The 17,364-nt window shown below is 39.0% G+C and overlaps 1 protein-coding gene across 2 annotated transcripts; it reads right to left on the bottom strand.

The window, feature by feature from the left end:
* Positions 1-9,048: 9,048 nt before the first annotated feature.
* en1b (engrailed homeobox 1b) lies at positions 9,049-13,382 on the bottom strand. Of its 2 annotated transcripts, none has more exons than XM_034677763.1 (2): positions 12,487-13,382; positions 9,049-9,783 (listed from the first exon to the last, which is right to left on the bottom strand). In XM_034677763.1, the coding sequence occupies exons 1-2, from the start codon at positions 13,043-13,045 to the stop codon at positions 9,452-9,454; spliced, it is 891 nt and encodes a 296-aa protein (XP_034533654.1). In that variant the 5' UTR covers positions 13,046-13,382; the 3' UTR covers positions 9,049-9,451. The 2 variants fall into 2 exon arrangements, with proteins under 2 accessions (XP_034533654.1, XP_034533656.1); XM_034677765.1 differs by having other exon boundaries at positions 9,049-9,771; positions 12,487-13,380.
* Positions 13,383-17,364: the final 3,982 nt, after the last annotated feature.

Below are 17,364 nucleotides of genomic sequence, written 5' to 3'. Positions count from 1 at the left end.
TCACCGAAGTGGCCTACGCCCTCGTGAGCAAGACATACTAGTGGGTTTGAGTGTCCACATGGCTCTGCTATATGGTGGATTATCACTAGGTGGCAATGCAATTTCTGATAGACGATTTAAGTGAAGAGGTAAGTGAAGAAGCTTTGTTTCATATTCACTTTTTGAAGAACCAAACTGCCCTGCTTGTCTGCCTCCATAGATCTATGACTCAGTGAAACGCTTAAGAAGTCAAAATGTGGCCTTACTTAACACTATAATGAAAAACTGGGGCTTTTCACATCTGTTTTCAAACACAGCTCCAACCCAGAAAATAGCTTTGCAGAAAAAGAAAACAAACCCAAAAAATGGCTTCAGATTTAGCTCAGATGCTATTTTCTTTCATTTATGAAATAAGGACAGACTTTCCACAAATTCTGTGAAGGCATGTGGCCGACTGACTGTGAACGTGACTGGGCTGCTGCTCACATGTCAGTGATCCATTGCAGCTCATCCTCTATCAACACCCACGGAGAAGTAACACCATGCTGTTCATTATTGTGATCAATAATAATACTTTCTGAAAACATTTTTTATATGCACTTTTACAAGGAAGCCATTTGTCAACATTGTCATAATGTGCATGACCTCAGACAAAAATCCAACACTTCAGTCTGGCCTCATTTAGGCAACTTTTGTCTGAGTGTTTTCACACCTACGGCTTGTTTGCTAGACCGTACTCTATATTAAAATATTAACAAAGACCAAACATCAAGACAGGATAAGACTCAGTCCCCTCTTACTGACAGGACTCAATCTGATCTCATCTTAATCCACCATAAGCATTGCACTTTGCAGCATTTAGCATGTTTCAGGGGCAAGTACAAACTTCCTTTAACAGGCAGAAACCTCGAGCAGGGCCAGACTCATGGTAGACACACATCTGCCTCGCCTCTCTTCATCTCCTCTATCCATCTTTCCAACCCCAACTCGGTTGAGGCAGATGTGTGTCTAACATGAGTCTGGTCCTGCTGGAGGTTTCTGCCTGTTAACTTGCCACTGTAACTTACTAAATACTGGAAAAAACATCCTCTTGTTTGGGTTCAATACAAAGAAAAAAGGGCTGCCCAGAATGCTATTTTTACATGGAGCTTCACAGGGCAGTGTCATGCCCTGAATGTTGTGGATTCTTGTGGAGAGGAAATGCACACACATTCACATGTGGGCTATAAAACTTTTGAGTTCCCATCAACCAACCAAAAAAAAGCTGGCATTTTTCAACCCCGGACAGTAAGATATGTCTTTACAAATCCTTGACTGCATTTTGTCATAGCACTGTGGTAGTGTCCTTCTTTTGCAGAGAACACCAGCTAATGTTAGCTGTGTATCTTTGAAACCAAAATAATTTGTTTCTTTATGTATAATGTTTGTTATTTTTGCACTTTAGTTTTGATTGAGTGTTTAGGTTGATTTAGTAGCAGGTGTAGGCCTTGTTATTTCAGAAAACTGTTGATGTGAGATGTTTAACTTTTTGAAAGCATAACTAATTTGAAGTTTTGGGATGTGTTTTACACAAACAAGTACTCCACATTGCATGTTTGAGCTTTTGACCCTTTGATTAGTCTCAAACAGCAAGCAGGTGTTCAGCTGCACACCTGTTAGCACTAAGCAGAAAATATAACCAAATGACACTTGGAACAATAACAGACTTAGTTTGATTATTCCATCTGACACCAAACTACAGCTGGGGCTTCTGGCGATCCAACATTACATGCAACGACAAACCAATTAGGAGAGCAATGATAATGTGCATAAACACCCAAACATGACAGCAGAACTATGAACTGAACAATGCAGATGAAACATATGCACACATCACACACACACACACACATGCACAGACACAAAGTTATGCTTTAGATGATATGTCGCGGACCACACATTGTGCCAGCTGTGTGTTAAAGCAGTTATTCACGGTCTCGCATTCTGCTGTGGAGATCCAGAGATGAGCTGGCCTGGTAACCTGAACTTCTGGCCTTTGTCTGTGGAGGTATGTATAACCAGAACTTATATTCAGAGTTAAGTCAGGTTGATCTCAAACAAAAAAAAACATCTGAGATTTTAATAAAAGGCCAGATAGTAAATATTGTCTATGTTTTGATTGTATTTTTTAAGCATTATGAACAACTCTTTCCTGTATTTTCACATCCAAACCGAAGCAGACGCTCTATTTAAACCATTTTCTGCTTACCATGCCTTATTTTCCACAAAATTAATTGCTCTTGACTGCAGCAAATTGGTTTCACTGTCATATGTGGAGCAGCCAGACTCACTGAATATGGGAAGCTTTAGTGTCTTTTGTCAAGCGAGGCTTCATAAATAACTTAGACTTCCTCCTCTGGATGACTGCCAGTGGCTCTGTGCTATAAACTACACAAGCTTCCACGGCTTTCTCTGGGCAGCCAACTGCAAAATGGACTGCTGGCTCTTGACCCCTGGAGGAGTTCAGAGTCGTATTTGAGCTAATATTTCTGTAAGTAAGTAATTGACCAGCCTCCTTTCCTCTCCCCTCTGTGTGAATACATGTAAGTGTATGAGTGTGTGAGAGTGGAAGTAACCTAAGAAGAAACCTGTTAGTAATCCAGAAGGTTTCATTTTGTCAGACAGACATATTTATTTGTGCCTGTGTGTTGGTATATTTGGGATCTTCTGTCCATGCTCTATTGATATAATCATATCATGAATAGTGTTATGATTAAAAATGTTCCAATATTTTGTGTTCAGCTACAATGAAACTGTGACTGTGTCAGGAGATCTAAGCTACAATGAAACTGTGACTGTGTCAGGAGATCTAAGCTACAATGAAACTGTGACTGTGTTGGGAGATCTAAGCTACAATGAAACTATAGCAACTTACTTGATTCTGTGCTTAAACCACCAAAGAGACAACATATGGGCGAGCAACTTCCCCCCAAAACACATGAGTGCATACAAACGTGCCGCCCCACATTCATCATACCACTTGAACAGTGATAATGCTCCCACCTCAGGTTTTCCCCCCGCTGACAGCAAGAAGTCTTCCCATACGCTGGGTGGCCCCAGAGGGCCCCACGCACGGATGACATCAGCGCTCAGCCTGGAGGAGCCCATGACAGCCATATGTAAATTGAATATGACTAATCGCTTCCCTGCATCACCTCCAGGACACTGCGATGAAAGATGGAGCAGGGGAAGACTCTGCGAGCGCGACTGCTTTTGAAGTGAGAGGAGAGGCAGAAGAGGCGGTCTGCCGGTGTTTTGTTCAAGGAGTTTAACGCAGAATGAACCCACTTTAGGAAATGTGTTGGGAAAAACGCTCAGAAAACAAGTTAATGGAAGTTGCCAGCTGTCAATCAACAAAGTACTTACAGGATGAACTAACATGGCAATTTCCCAAAACATGTGGTGTAATGCATGAGTAAAAAAATCCCCTTCTTGTAGGGAGAACCTCTCAAGGGGACAGCTGATCGGTTATATGAGTTACTATTTTCAACAAGGACCTTCTTCTTCTCCCTGCTTTGGTGAAGCGGTCCACGCATACTCAGACACATGCACACAATACACACACCACCGCACACACACACAGTGGAAGAGAGAGGAAGATAAAGTGCTTCCACATGTTGGAGGCATAAAGAAGAGGCTGAGGTGCATGTGACCACCCATACAAGAGGGGGAATCCCAGGTGTCCTTGCCTTTGTTCTCACTGTGTGTGCGTGTATCTGCTTTCAAATCAGAACATGACCATGAGAACTGGTGTAAATTGTAACTTCATGGTGTTTTCTAATTCCACTTCCAATCAAACTACTGAAAAGTTCCCCTCTCTCTCTCTTTAATTAAAAGAACATCCTATTCTTGTTTCTGATTGATTTCAATTCACACATGTATTTTATTTGTTTCTGCCGGTCCATGTTGTTTTATACATAGCTACACTTCAGACGCTGATTAATGAGCTGCATGTAGACAACTTCTTCTGACACAGATGAAGCACATTAAAAAAAAACACAAGCAAGCCGTCTGAATTGCAGCACTGGTTGCAACATAGCTGTGGCTTGAGCTGCACTGTCATTTCCTAAATCTTCCTTTTTAATTAGAGCAGAAGAACTGTCCTTAAGTTTGCCGCCTCCTCGGTAGCACGCAAAAAAGTAACATCTCTATGGTTTGGATCTTTAAAAACCGGCACAGTTTGTTTTGGAAGTTGAGTTTGCACAACTAAAATCCAATTTTTATCCCTTTGAGACGTATATTTGAACATTTGACTGTAATTCTAGTGTTATTGTGTTCCTAAGACATGCTAACATCAAACAAAAATAACTAAAAATTGCAGTTTTAACATTATTTTGTATTGGAAGTTATAAGCTACAATGAAGCTGGGACTGTTTTCAATTTGTGTATCCCTTTGTGACGTATATTTTAACATTTGATCATAACTCTAGTGTTATTTTATTCCTAAGACATGCTAACATTAAAAAAAAGGTACAAAAAATTGCAGTTTTAACAAATTGGAAATGCAGCCTTGTCATTTTTGTTGTTGTGGTTGTGGTTGTTGCTTTTGCACCATAAATTTCATTTTAAAAAGTGTCACACATGACAAAAATTCAAAAGTGTCATCATGGATACCCCTTACTTTTAGTCTAAGAAGTCTTCTTGCATATATAAGGTGTGTAAGCGATGCCCACCCCTCCCTGAAATCACCCCCTGATGGGTAGAGTAAACAAGTGGTGCTGTGTATATCTTCCATGTAATCAGGATTTCTCTCGGTGAGATCACGGCTGTGCAGAGAGCCCCCCTGGATGCTCAGCTGCGTTGTGGGAGGTTCCCTCTCAATGCCACCTTTGTCTGTTTGGATCTCTGCATGCATGTGTCTGTGTGTGTGTGTGTTCTCCTGAGACAGTAGAGTTGACAGTGCACAATAAGTCATAAGTAAACTAGTACATGGGGAGGAATGTTGCTGGTATATGTTTACACTCTGAGTTAAGAAGACTGGATCAAAGTGTTTGAGATCATTCGCAGAGCTGAGGGGTCTGACATGCACGCTCTACAACCTTCCAGTATTCAATATGCACAAAAAGGTGTTGCATTTTTAGCAGTCTGGATCTGTAATGTTATATTTCCTTCTCCTATGTGCCCTCTGTGTTCTCCCTCTCTTCTACAGGCAAATAAAATATTAGGAATATGAAATTACACTATTGGCTTTAACTTCTTTTTTAAAAAGAAGAAAAAACAATGTTATTCCAGGAACAAAAACAATGGAGAAAATATTCTTCTTTAGCCAAGCATTGCAAATCGTGCAATTTTGTATGCTGTCTAAATCCAAATAGCAATCTAAACTGGGGCCAACTGGGCACCTTGAGTAATTTTTCTTCCCCTATTACGGAGGCAGCAGCTGGGAAGGAATTACTCCAAACTTCCTTAACAGCACCACCGTCACAGGGTAGTGATCTAAGAAGCTCCTTTAAATGGGTCTGTGTGTAAACCAAGGGGCTCTTTTCCTGCCTTTTTGCACATGCTTGTATGTCTCTGCATGGTTGCATTTCTTTGTGAGTGTGTGTGTGTGTGTGTGTGTGTGTGTGTGTGTGTGTGTGTGTGTGTGTGTGTGTGTCTTTGTCTCTGTAGCTGTAATTGTTTATTCAAGGAACGCTTTGCTTTTAAACATCACTTTGAACACTTTATTTGTAAAGCCTGGTGAGGTCAGCACCTTTGTTTGACTGACAGGTGGTTAGCTAGCATGTTTCATGTTAGCCACCAAGTTTGTTGCAGGATGCTAATGTAAACCTGTAATGTACAAATTAAAATAAAAACAATAATACTACAAAAATAACATTTATGAAAATTTTGAATGAAAATTATGCAAGTTACGTATATTAAAATTACTTAGGGTAGCTTTAGAGCTGTGTGTGACTGAAAATGGATAATTACCATTATTAAAGACAGTGATGTATTTTTGCATCCTCTCTGGGTCACTAGATTCTTTAGAATTAAACTTAAAAATGCTGATTTTTTAAGCAAAATAATAGATATTTACCCAAATGCTAGATTGTGATGGCAAAAGACTTATTGAATAAATTGCTCGTTAAACTGACCCTTATGCAAGTTTTTACACAACATTTCTTTTGTAGTTTCTTTTGGTGAAACTAAAGAAGACTTTATATAATATTTGGGTATATGGATTAATCACATTGCATGATATTTTATAAGCTTTATTTTAATGTGTTTCTGTGTAAGAAAGAGCCGAATCCACACTCTATGAGCTTATACTTTCCTTATAATTACATTTGTATTTAATTCAAGAACTTAAGGGGTTTGGAGTTGTTTGTGGATTACCCACCACAGCACATTCTGCTACAGCTTCTTCACATTATATAACACTGTTCTTGATGATTCTGATAATGGCTCGTTTTGTGCAGCCTGCTCTGAATCCAACTCTCTCCCCTTTTAACATCCGAGATTTCCAGTGTGTATTCTCCTTTTATTGCTTTCATTTGCATATAAATTAAATCCATATTGTGCCTGCGAGGCAGACTATGCTAACTATGCAAACGATCCCTGGCTTTTCTTTGTTTTACAGATAAACCCTCGGCTTCCTAAATGACAAGGTGGGAGGGGAGGGGGGAGAGAGAAATCCTCTCGCTGTTTCATAATTGTATGAATTTTAAATACATTGTCATAGAATCCTCTTCCGCATTCACAGCAGGGAATGAAACTATCATTACAATATTAGAGCTTTAGGGTTAGCTGACCGTGAAGAGGCAGGCAGCCTCTTCACCTCTGATTACACATGAAGGCCAGATGGCAGAGGCTGGATTTTGGGGACACATTGGGCCTGTCTGTGTTTTCTAAAAAGGGGAATTTATTCCAGTAGATGCACTTAAGCTGACGCACTTTAGTGGGGAAAAAAAGACTAACCCTGTATGCATGAACACAACTTTTACTAATGTGGAGATTGAATTACTTGCTGCTAATTTCAGTGAATTTATTATTTTCAAATCTATAGTCAAGGAGCTGCTGCTCATCTCTGGTCTGATGACCTTTGTAAGTAACAAAAAGTGGCTTCTGATGCACTCAAACAATCCGTTCATTTAATCTGAACTATATCTAGAAATGTTGTTCACAAGATAATGATTAACATTTGTATTTTTTTTAATTATTTTAGAACCTTTTCTAAACTTCTCAATCTTGCATTAACTAAGAGGCACATAATTGCATGTAATTCCAGGTTATAAAATAGCATGCAGCCACATAAATAAAAGAATAGGTTAAAGTGAATAACCTGCCTATAAACAACCCGCGTCATAATTGAAATCAATTATTATCACGCTTTGCAGTGCGCTTATTTAATATCAGCTGAACGTGCAGCAGCAGCAGCAGCAGCTCGGTGGCTGATGCACTTGAAATAATTAAAACGCGTGAAAAGTGGAGGCCGTGAACTCGCTCCCCTCCACAGTCCTCTGCAGGCTTGTTATCTCTTAATTAAATACTCCGATCCGTGATCGCTTGTATATAGCCTCAGCGGTGTAACAAACAAGTTAGATAAAACCACAGCCGTGCCTGTTGCTGGTTTAGGGAGCGTACAGTCATGCTTGTCAAAAGAGTTTGCGTCCAAGGTGAGGTGCGTCAGCTGCTGACGTCCAACTTCTGTCAGAATGTGGATGAAAAATATTAGAGTATTTGTTTTGGGAATAAAGATTATATTCCAGTATGAAGACAAATATACAGCAGATCTTTCTCTATCTATTTCACTTCACAATAATGTGCAGGTAGGGACATTAAAGGAGCAGGACTTCATGGATGTCTGAAAATTGTTGGATTGCATTTGTGGAGTGAGCACTGAACTAGGCTATTTGTCTAAATAGCGTGCTGTTTTAGTAAAATAATAATAAGTATAAAGAAATATATATTTTAGATTTTTTACAATATTTAATTCAATTTTGTTTCGTTTAATTTTTGTCTGTTTTCCTTCTCTTATATTTTGTATTGTCCTCATTTGTGAGTCTTGACTGTAAGTAAAAACTAATACATTTCAAATCAGAAAAAAACCTGCTGTTTTAACATTTAAAAAAAAAAAAAAAAATTATTTGTAGCTAAAATCATTCCTTTTTTTCCCCTTGTAACGCCCTCATCTAATTTGCAGTTATAGATTTCAGCATAAACAAACTTATTGTCAGCCTCCTCCCTGATGTCCCATAATTAAGATTAGTACAAATGAATTTTTGCTTGTGACTGCGCACTGTTTCAACTTCCAGTGATTACAATAATAAATGAAGGTTACAAAAAAATAATGAAAAAGGAATAAGGTCACAGACCTTGTTGAAACAATCAGCATAAGGTATACGCGCGCACACACACACACACACACACACGCCACGTCACTGAGTTCACAGCCAGGCTCCATCAAACCTGAAAAAGAGGTCACACGAGGCCAAACAGCAAAACGAATTCCATGTAGTGGAACAACTACAACATTTCATTAAGGCTCTACTTCTCAGAGTGGAAATGCATCAGGGATGTTAAAACTTGTGAAAACTAAAATTAGTTCGATGAGTGACATTCGATCGGTTATCCGTTAAACAAGCGGTTTTCGATTACAGTGAAGATGAGCTGTAAAACCAGATCTGTCGAGGTCCCTGAGTGTGTGTGTGAGAGAGAGTGTGTGTGTTACATTTTCGCAATCACTGCCCTCTTATTTTTAAGGAGAATTATAAGTATCGAGTATTAAAGGTTCACATTTGACATAAAAAGCAAATAATCGCCCATAATCGAGTTATTTGAAGGTTAATTATAAGCAATAATAAAGAAATTTGCCAACAATATAATTTTCTATTAAAAATTGACAATAAATTTAGCATTTGAAGTAAAAATGTCAAATTGATAGTCAAATTCGTACCCCTTAAATAATCCCTTCTAGTGTTAGAATAAATTCCACCTTTAAAGGTTACCTTTGAGAACTTTCATGATGGGGTTTTTAATATTTGTATACGTTTAAACATATCCATCTTACCATATGAATAAAAGAAAGCAAGCTTTAGTCCATTCATCTACCCTTTACTTCCTTTATTTCAGACTACACGTGAACATATTAAAATCTTTGGCTTGTTTGAGTCTGTGGACTGATGTGTGGAGGGGAAATGTGGCGAAAAAAATGAAGGGGAGGGGACCACAAATTAAAATAAAAAGACATCCTAAAAACGATGATATTAGACCGAAAGATCCCGGATGTGATATGAGGCTGAAATTAAACATACGTATACAACATGGTAGCTGTTTGGCTATATAAACTTTAATAACGTTTATTCATATAATTATATACTGTTACCAATAACAGAAATCTGTGTTTTTAAATAGCGTTTCCACTTGCAGTTCAGTTTTTCATTATCTCCAAAAGCCAGAAGAAGAAGAAGAAGTCAGGCAGAGGCCCCTAACAGGGAAACGTCCGGGCCCTTTATTCGCTGTCCTCCTTCTCCTCCTGCACGGTGGTCGTGGAGTGGTTGTACAGTCCTTGAGCCATGAGCTGCAGAGCCAACCCGTTCTTGTACCCGGTGGCCTTTTTAATCTTAGCCCTCTTATTCTGGAACCAGATTTTAATCTGAGACTCATTCAGGTTGAGTTCCGTCGCCAGAGACTGTCTCCGCTGCTCCGTTATGTACCGGTTGGCCTGGAATTCGTTTTTCAGTCTCTGCAGCTGCTCGGCCGTGAACGCTGTCCTGGGCCGCTTGTCCTCTTTGGTACTCTTCTTCTTTTTCAGTTTGCGTGTCCTTGGGCCTAGTGTGGAAACAATAGTGGAAATAAAATATTAATTTACGGATGGACCATGAACACAATTTTACGCACGAGGTCTTCCTCTATAGCTTAACCTTTTTACCCCACATCATCACCATAATCTAAATTATAACCAAACTATCATCTCTGTTTTTGACCTCTGTGCAGAAAATTGGAATTCTGAAATTAATGCACAATCGTCCACTTCACGTGCACGCTCTTTACTACTGACATGTGCATTCAGTTTTCATTGAGTGACAGTATAAATAATGAAAACATGAAATATGAGACATTTAGAGATACTTTAAATAAATCAAAATTCAATCAATTAATTGATCAATCTTTATATGTATAACACCAAATAACAACACACATCTCAAAACACTTTTAAAAGCACAGCAGGTCTAAACTGCACAATGTTCAATTATAAACAAAGACCCAACATCAAGACAGGATACAGGACTCGGTCTGATCTTAATCCACCACGAGCATTGCACCTCAGTATTTAGCATTCTTCAAAAACATCCTTTTAACAGGCAGAAACCTCGAGCAGAACCAGACTCATGTTAGACAGCCATCTGCCTCAACTGGGAATATATGTTTCTTCTATTCATCAAAATGTTTGACACACTTGAAAAACATTTGATGACTTATTAGAAAAGAAGGAGTTATGTTGGACAGGGATCTGCCTTAGTTTTGACTCTCATTAAGGTTGTGGAGCCATTACTTAACACTCCTCCTCTCTAGGTCACAACTTTGTGGCATGAATGAGAAAAGGAGACCCATGCCTTTTATGGGCAATGTCCAAAAAGTGAAGCCAAAATGAATGTATTTCCTGGGACCACATGCGTAATAAGAAGTCTGTTATGGAGTGAATTTAGCAGAGATGTGAGTCAGAATTGTGTGATAATAATTAGCCTGTGAATGTTTTCATATGTGGGGATCAAGTGAATGGAGGTGTGGATGCAAGAGCTCCTTTGTGTCTATTACAGGCCCAAAAGCAAGCGGGTTTAATGAGTTCCCATTGAGAAGTCTCACTGCCTTTATTATTATCACACTTCTATACACTGAGAAAAACTTTGGAGCCGATCAGGCCCGTGATTACAGCATCATGTAAATATATTCCTGCAGGGCTGTGTTGACGTGTGGCTGAATCTGGACTGGATGCAAGCATCAGATAAAAGCTCAGCACAGATATTATTCGGTCACGGTGCTGAATAGCACAAGCTGCCATGACGTGTCGCAGGGAAACTGTCAGTAGGCTATCTGTGAAGCACAAGTGTTGATTTGCGAATGCCATAAGTTTACTTTCAATTGTACTCACTTCAGAATCACAACTCATAAATAACGACTAATCGGTTAGGTGTTATTCTGCTATCTCTCACTTATATTCAAAACAAGAAACAAAGAAACTCATTTAACAGTAAAGGAAACCTTTGACCTCCACATCTATCTCCCTTTTACACCACACTGAGCACAGGAACCTTCCTCACTCTCAGGAACACAAAGAAACATAAAGAAAACAATAATGGAAAAACATTGCCCCTGATTGATTAGGTTAGCAAAATAACACAAGACTACATCTGGGCAACTTATTAATCATGATGTCCTGTGTCCATGTTAAAATGTCCTGTAGTGTGTAGGTAGGCCTTTATTTTAATAATCACCAAAATGTTGAATCGTCTAACACATTATGCAGCATTGTAATTCTTCCAACTGTGTCACCAGACATTGAATGCATCTTCAGCATCAATAGTTACCATGAAGAGGAACAGATTTAAGGTTAAAGGGCAAGTTTAAGAGTAAGAGAGAAAACATGAGACTACTAAACTAGTGTTTGATATTAAGAATTGTCATGATGGGGGCTGTTTAAACCAAAGAACAGAGAGAAAAATATATGAAATCAGGTGATAAATATTATTCTGGAGAATAATGGTTTTTTTCTTTTGCACCTGGAAATTCTTGAAGCATTAAGGCTCCTGAATGTGGCGCATTTAAACGGTATTACGCAAATGCACACTGTTTATATTTAAAAACTCCTGACTGATAAAACTGCCAAAGGCCGAATTTAGAAGCAAACACAAAGGGTGTTATGAAAAAAAATCTCCATGTTTGCAAAGATATGCCTCACATGCTTGCAGAGAGTGGACAAAAAGCAGAGTGGGCAAGATCTGGACCAGACATGGAGGCCTGGTGTCACATTTATCAGGGTTTTATTTAATGCATCATTATGGGATGAGATCTGACTTTGGATTGCATTAAAAAGTCTGTTTTAGTGAGAAGAAAATAATAAAAAATAAACAGTGTAAAAAGCAAAGTCAGTTTTTCTTTTTATTTCTATGTAAAATAGGAAACAAAATGTAGTACTTTAATTAATTAACGTGTTTTTCTGACTTCATGCTTTCCCTCTACATTTTTTAAAATACTTTTTCATATTTTTATTTCTTCTTTATTTTTCTGACGAACTTGCTTTTCAATAATAATAAATATAATAATAATAATAATAGTCGTTTATTTAATAACAAACCTACAATTATTATCATTATTATTTGTATTGTTGTGAGAACAAACATTTCAATTACATAAACCTTGAATTAACTCCCATATATGACAGAGGACCCTGCTGCAAGTAAAGGAGGAAGACAGACAAGTCTACAAAGTTCCCCAGCACCCAAACACCCCACACAGAACAATTCGGGGACTATATTAGCGCCTTACCAGATGAGGGCCGGTCCGAGTACCGAGTACAGTAAACCCAAGCGGGCCACAACATCCCCTGGTTGTCTTTCGATGTGGGCGGGGATCCTCCATTGCTGCCACTCATAACCATAATAGACGAAGGGCTATCTGCATATCCTCCAGCCCCGTTGCTGGCGCCTTCGCCCTGTTTTGACGAGTTCTGCTTTGACGAAGGCGACGAGGACGTGGACGACGAGGAGGAAGAAGGAGACGAGGAGGTGCTATCACTGCTGCAGTTGGAGTCCAGACACAAGCTGCCGGTGTGCGGTGGCCTCGCTCCCAGCGGATTGACGTTTTCTCTGCCGTGCGTCTGGCTCCGGTCTCGGTGGCTCGGCTCCTTCCTGCAGCCGAAGTCCGGCCGGAGGATGTTGTCAATGAAAAAGTTCGTGGTCCTGTGGTTTTGCTGGGCAGCCTGGTGGGGTATAATCATGGCGGGGGATGGAAGATTCGGCGAAAGGGACATGCTTTCCTCCTCGGTCGAGTCCCGTGCGCTCTTAGGCTCCTTTTGCTCTTCCATAGCGGGTGATGGTGAGAACATTCGGCCTCTCCACGCCAAACTCCACTTGTTGCTCGCTCTCCCGCCCCCCTTTGGTATCCAGTTTAGACGCACTGCATGTAAAAACAAGCGTGTATGCTAAAACCAAACGAATAAACACATGCGTAATTTGGAGAATAACCTAAAGTATCATGCCGTCTTCTTCTAACTCTCTGAGACTTGGCATATGGAACAGCTGCGCGTTACAACCAGTGTCCCAGTCTCTCCCCGGTGCAGCATAATATCTGTGTATTTGCGCTTCCTAAACTCTCCTGCACCGTTATCTCCCCCCCGTGTGTTTTTTTCTTTCTCTTACACCCAGCCGGAAGCACGTGTGCGCGTGCACACGCGTAGTGGACCAATGGGTTGCGCGGATCGTCCCTGTCACAATTGACGATGTCCAATTAGGACGCAGGAGCAAGCACGCGCACACAGAGCCAGCGCGTAGTTCGATCGATTTGGAGGGAGCGCACGTGCATACGCATGAAATCAGAGCAAAACAAAAACAACGGAGGGATGGAGAGAGTGATAATTTTACACAGAATGACACACATAAGAGAGTGTTTTTTTCTTTAAGGTTAACATTTTTATATCATAGTATACAGGCCCCTACTATTATATACCATAACGAAATTAGGATGCTTTTTAATTAACTGATTTGACTTAATTGGAGTAATTAGTTTTTTTCCAAGATTAATTCCAGACTTATCATCACTTTGAAAATTATCAACCCAGTCAGAAAAATCAGGGAAAGTAAGTCAAATTATTATTTAAAAAATATTTCCATACAGAGCTAAGGCAATTTAAAGAGCCCCCATGTTGTAGCCTCTGAAAAACAATTGAATATGTATTCATATGGTGAGGTGGAAATGTTTTAACTGTTCTTTGGGGGCTAACAAAATATTAAACCCCATAATGAAAGGTTCTTAAAGATGACCTTTAAACGTGGAATTCATTCTAACACAATAACTGTTTTTTTGTGTGAGGGAGGGTAAGAATGTTAAAAAAAACTTAAAATCTTAATTCATTTGGTAAGATGGAAATGATTTAACTTTATCTTTGTTGGATAGCAAATGTTAAAACCCATCATGAAAGGTTCCTAAACATAACCTCTAGGCGTGGTATTTATTCTAACACAATAATTGATTTTGGGGGGATTAAAATGTTAGATAAAAAATGTCTTAAAAAAATATGCTCACAAACATGTACTCAATTTCTTTTTTTTAACATTTGTTTGACCTGTGTCTATCACCAGTGATATTTTCTCATCTTTTTTGTATTATAGCCACTGTTTATCTCTTATAGAACATCATTTTGGACAACACATCCCTTAAATAAAGAATAAAGTACAAAAAGAAAGAATAAAACTCAACATTTGTACCCACAGATATGAATATTAAGTTTTTAGAAGCACAAAGCAGGGAAGTGTCGCGATGAAACACGTGATTTCGCTCTAATTGGCGATATGAAATAATGATATTAATAATTAGGCTATATAAGCAACATCATGGTGGTGGGCACGTGTTGATGTTTAACACCGCCTTAGTAAAATCTTTATCCCACAGGCCAGATGCCATTGCTACTTAATTAAATTCCAATTAGGACAGTATCAATATGCTGTTTAGCCGCAGTAGCAGCACTGTGCGTAAATGAGCACTCAGTCTGCTCTTATCTGGCGCCGCAAAGAGAGGCTGCTTGAGAGGGGCTGCGAGAGATAATTTATAGCTTTTAATTAGTCTTCATTCTGCCCGATCAGCCCCGCGTTCATCACGGGGAGCGGGGCTGAATGCAACCCCGAGTCAAAAGCGCTGTCACCGGTCCCTGGCAGGGCCCTTAATCAAAGTGAAGCAGGGGCCGCGCTACAAGCCGCGTAATTTCCAAGGTGCTGATAAAGCTTGTTGAATAATGGCGGGGGCCCTCGGAGACACCATTTGCAGAAATGACTTTATTGACGGTTTAACGTTGGTGATTCATTTTACCTTTCATGTATTGGTTGCCGAATTGTTCGCTGTAATAGGATGATAAATGCACTGACGGGTCCCAGCCCAGGTTTTATTGAGTAGCCTATATACTGGAGGTGTTTCAGCGGAACACACACACACATACACACACCCTCTCTCTCTCTCTCTCTCTCTCTCTCTCTCACAGACACACACACACACACACACACACACACACACACACACACACACACACACACACACACACAGGACAGTTTGTCTGCATAGACTGAAGCAGGTCAGTCACTATATTTCTATCTTCCTGTTTTGAGGATTAATACATGCATCCAATTCCAAAACAAGACCAATCACTGCAAACTGCAATCTTGATTATTTTTCTCTAAGTCTTGCTCCCAACCTGGAAATACATCCTGTAAACAAATCCTACATTACTCTAAATTTCACCATTTTCTGTCTTTTGAAACATGCATTAGTGGGCTCACACAAATTCGGACGATTTTGAGGCCCCAGAAATATTTAAGAGCATTTGCAGGAGTTAAGTGGTATTTTTTTACATGGGGCACATTATTTCAGGTTGGCTCTTCTGTACTTTACTGGTATGCAATGCACTACTTCTTCCCTTTAACCATCAACAACTTGTATTCATCTCTTTTTTTTCTTCTAGTAAGCGACCTAATAGGATTTCTATTTAAAGCAAGGATACATCCCTCTTAATAAGTGATCTCTCACAGTCAGGCAACATATTTAAACCAACAAACTGTAGGCTACTTCATTTCTTGGCTCGTGCATGTTTATTTTGTCTGGGTAAATGTTTGTTGGTGACATTTAGGGTTCCAAATAACAAAATAATAATAATAATTGGAAAGGCTTGGTTAGAGGAAAGCAGGGCAATTTAAGATATCAAGTGTGTCAAAGTGCTGCAAATGTGTGCTCATGCTGTCACATAGTGGAGGAAGAAGGGAAGTGTTCTGTGAAATGGGTCAGCCATGTTTTTTTTTCCTTCCTTTTTTAGTTTTAATGGCAAAATGGTCAGCTAAGTTAGGCTGTGTTGTTGTTATTATTATTATTATTATTATTATTATTATTATAATTATTATTATTAAGACTATACCAAAGATAAAACAAATATATAACCAATATAAAAGGATAAAAAACACCAATGAATAAAAGGAAATAATGTCAAACATCATACTGTGCTGATTGCTTTCTCATGGGGAACATTAGTGTTTGGTCTCTGTCTAAATTCCTAAACTCCTTTGAATTCCTGTTTGGTCTGAAAATTGAAAATGTATGTGTATTTTTGGGACACTTTTGGGACTGTGGTGAAACCTCAATGTATGGAATCCCAAAAGTCAGCGGCAAGGATATGACTTTGCTGCTCTCTAGTGGCTCTGATTTGGAAGTGGCAAGTCACATTGGACAACCATAGACTGTAAATAAAGAGGACACAACATGTAAGTGTAAGTTAAGCACACAAATATTATTCAACCAACAAGTATGTCCTGTGTTATTTCAAGAAGTGTATCTATCATACAGCACCATCCACACACAGCTGCCATTCAAAGTGCCAGTGAATACATTTGACTGCAATTAAAATTTCAATAAAAATGACAAATCTGATCAAATGCTGTAAAATAATGTTAAATGAAACACAAGCGGACAACAATAAGATAGTAACATTTCAAATTTTGCAAAATAGACAGCACTGAAATTCAATAAAAAGACACTAAGGAACAAGGGATCCACATAAATCTAAGTAAAAATTTAACATTTAACATTTTTCAATAATAAACTTATATCAATTGTTTCACAGCAGTGACAATCAATCCACTATATTTAGAAAAAAGACATTTTTAAAATGTATTATTATTTTTTTAAATGATTGATTATGACAACATTCATTCTGAAAATGTCCCTGCAATACTATATATGACCACCAGGTGTCAGCATCACACAGCTGACAGAAAGACACTGCTGTAAATTGACTCACTGTCCTGACTATTAAAATCGAAGAGGGATACATAGAGATCTAAGGGGGTCATTAAAGAGGCAATTATTGGGATTAATGGCAATCAGGATTAATGACAAAACCTCTTTGGCACCTTTATTTTGGGGGTCTGAAAAGTTTAGGAACCCCCTGTCAAAGTCCCCATAGTTCTAAACTTCTAGAACTAACACCTTGGCTTTCAATCTCAAAATAGTGATTAAATAATTGGTTGTTTTCCACTTTTAATTGAATGACATTAGTGCCACAGGTGTCTGACAGCTCAGATTTCTGGTGATGTGTGATACATTTTAAAGAGCGAGGGGGAATTATTAATTGCGTGACACCACAGCCCCTTACTCTCTGCCATACATGCC

The sequence above is a fragment of the Notolabrus celidotus genome, chromosome 24 (genome assembly GCF_009762535.1).
Source record: "Notolabrus celidotus isolate fNotCel1 chromosome 24, fNotCel1.pri, whole genome shotgun sequence".
NCBI classification, from domain to species: domain Eukaryota; kingdom Metazoa; phylum Chordata; class Actinopteri; order Labriformes; family Labridae; genus Notolabrus; species Notolabrus celidotus.
This window is presented reverse-complemented; position numbering and strand designations above follow the sequence as displayed.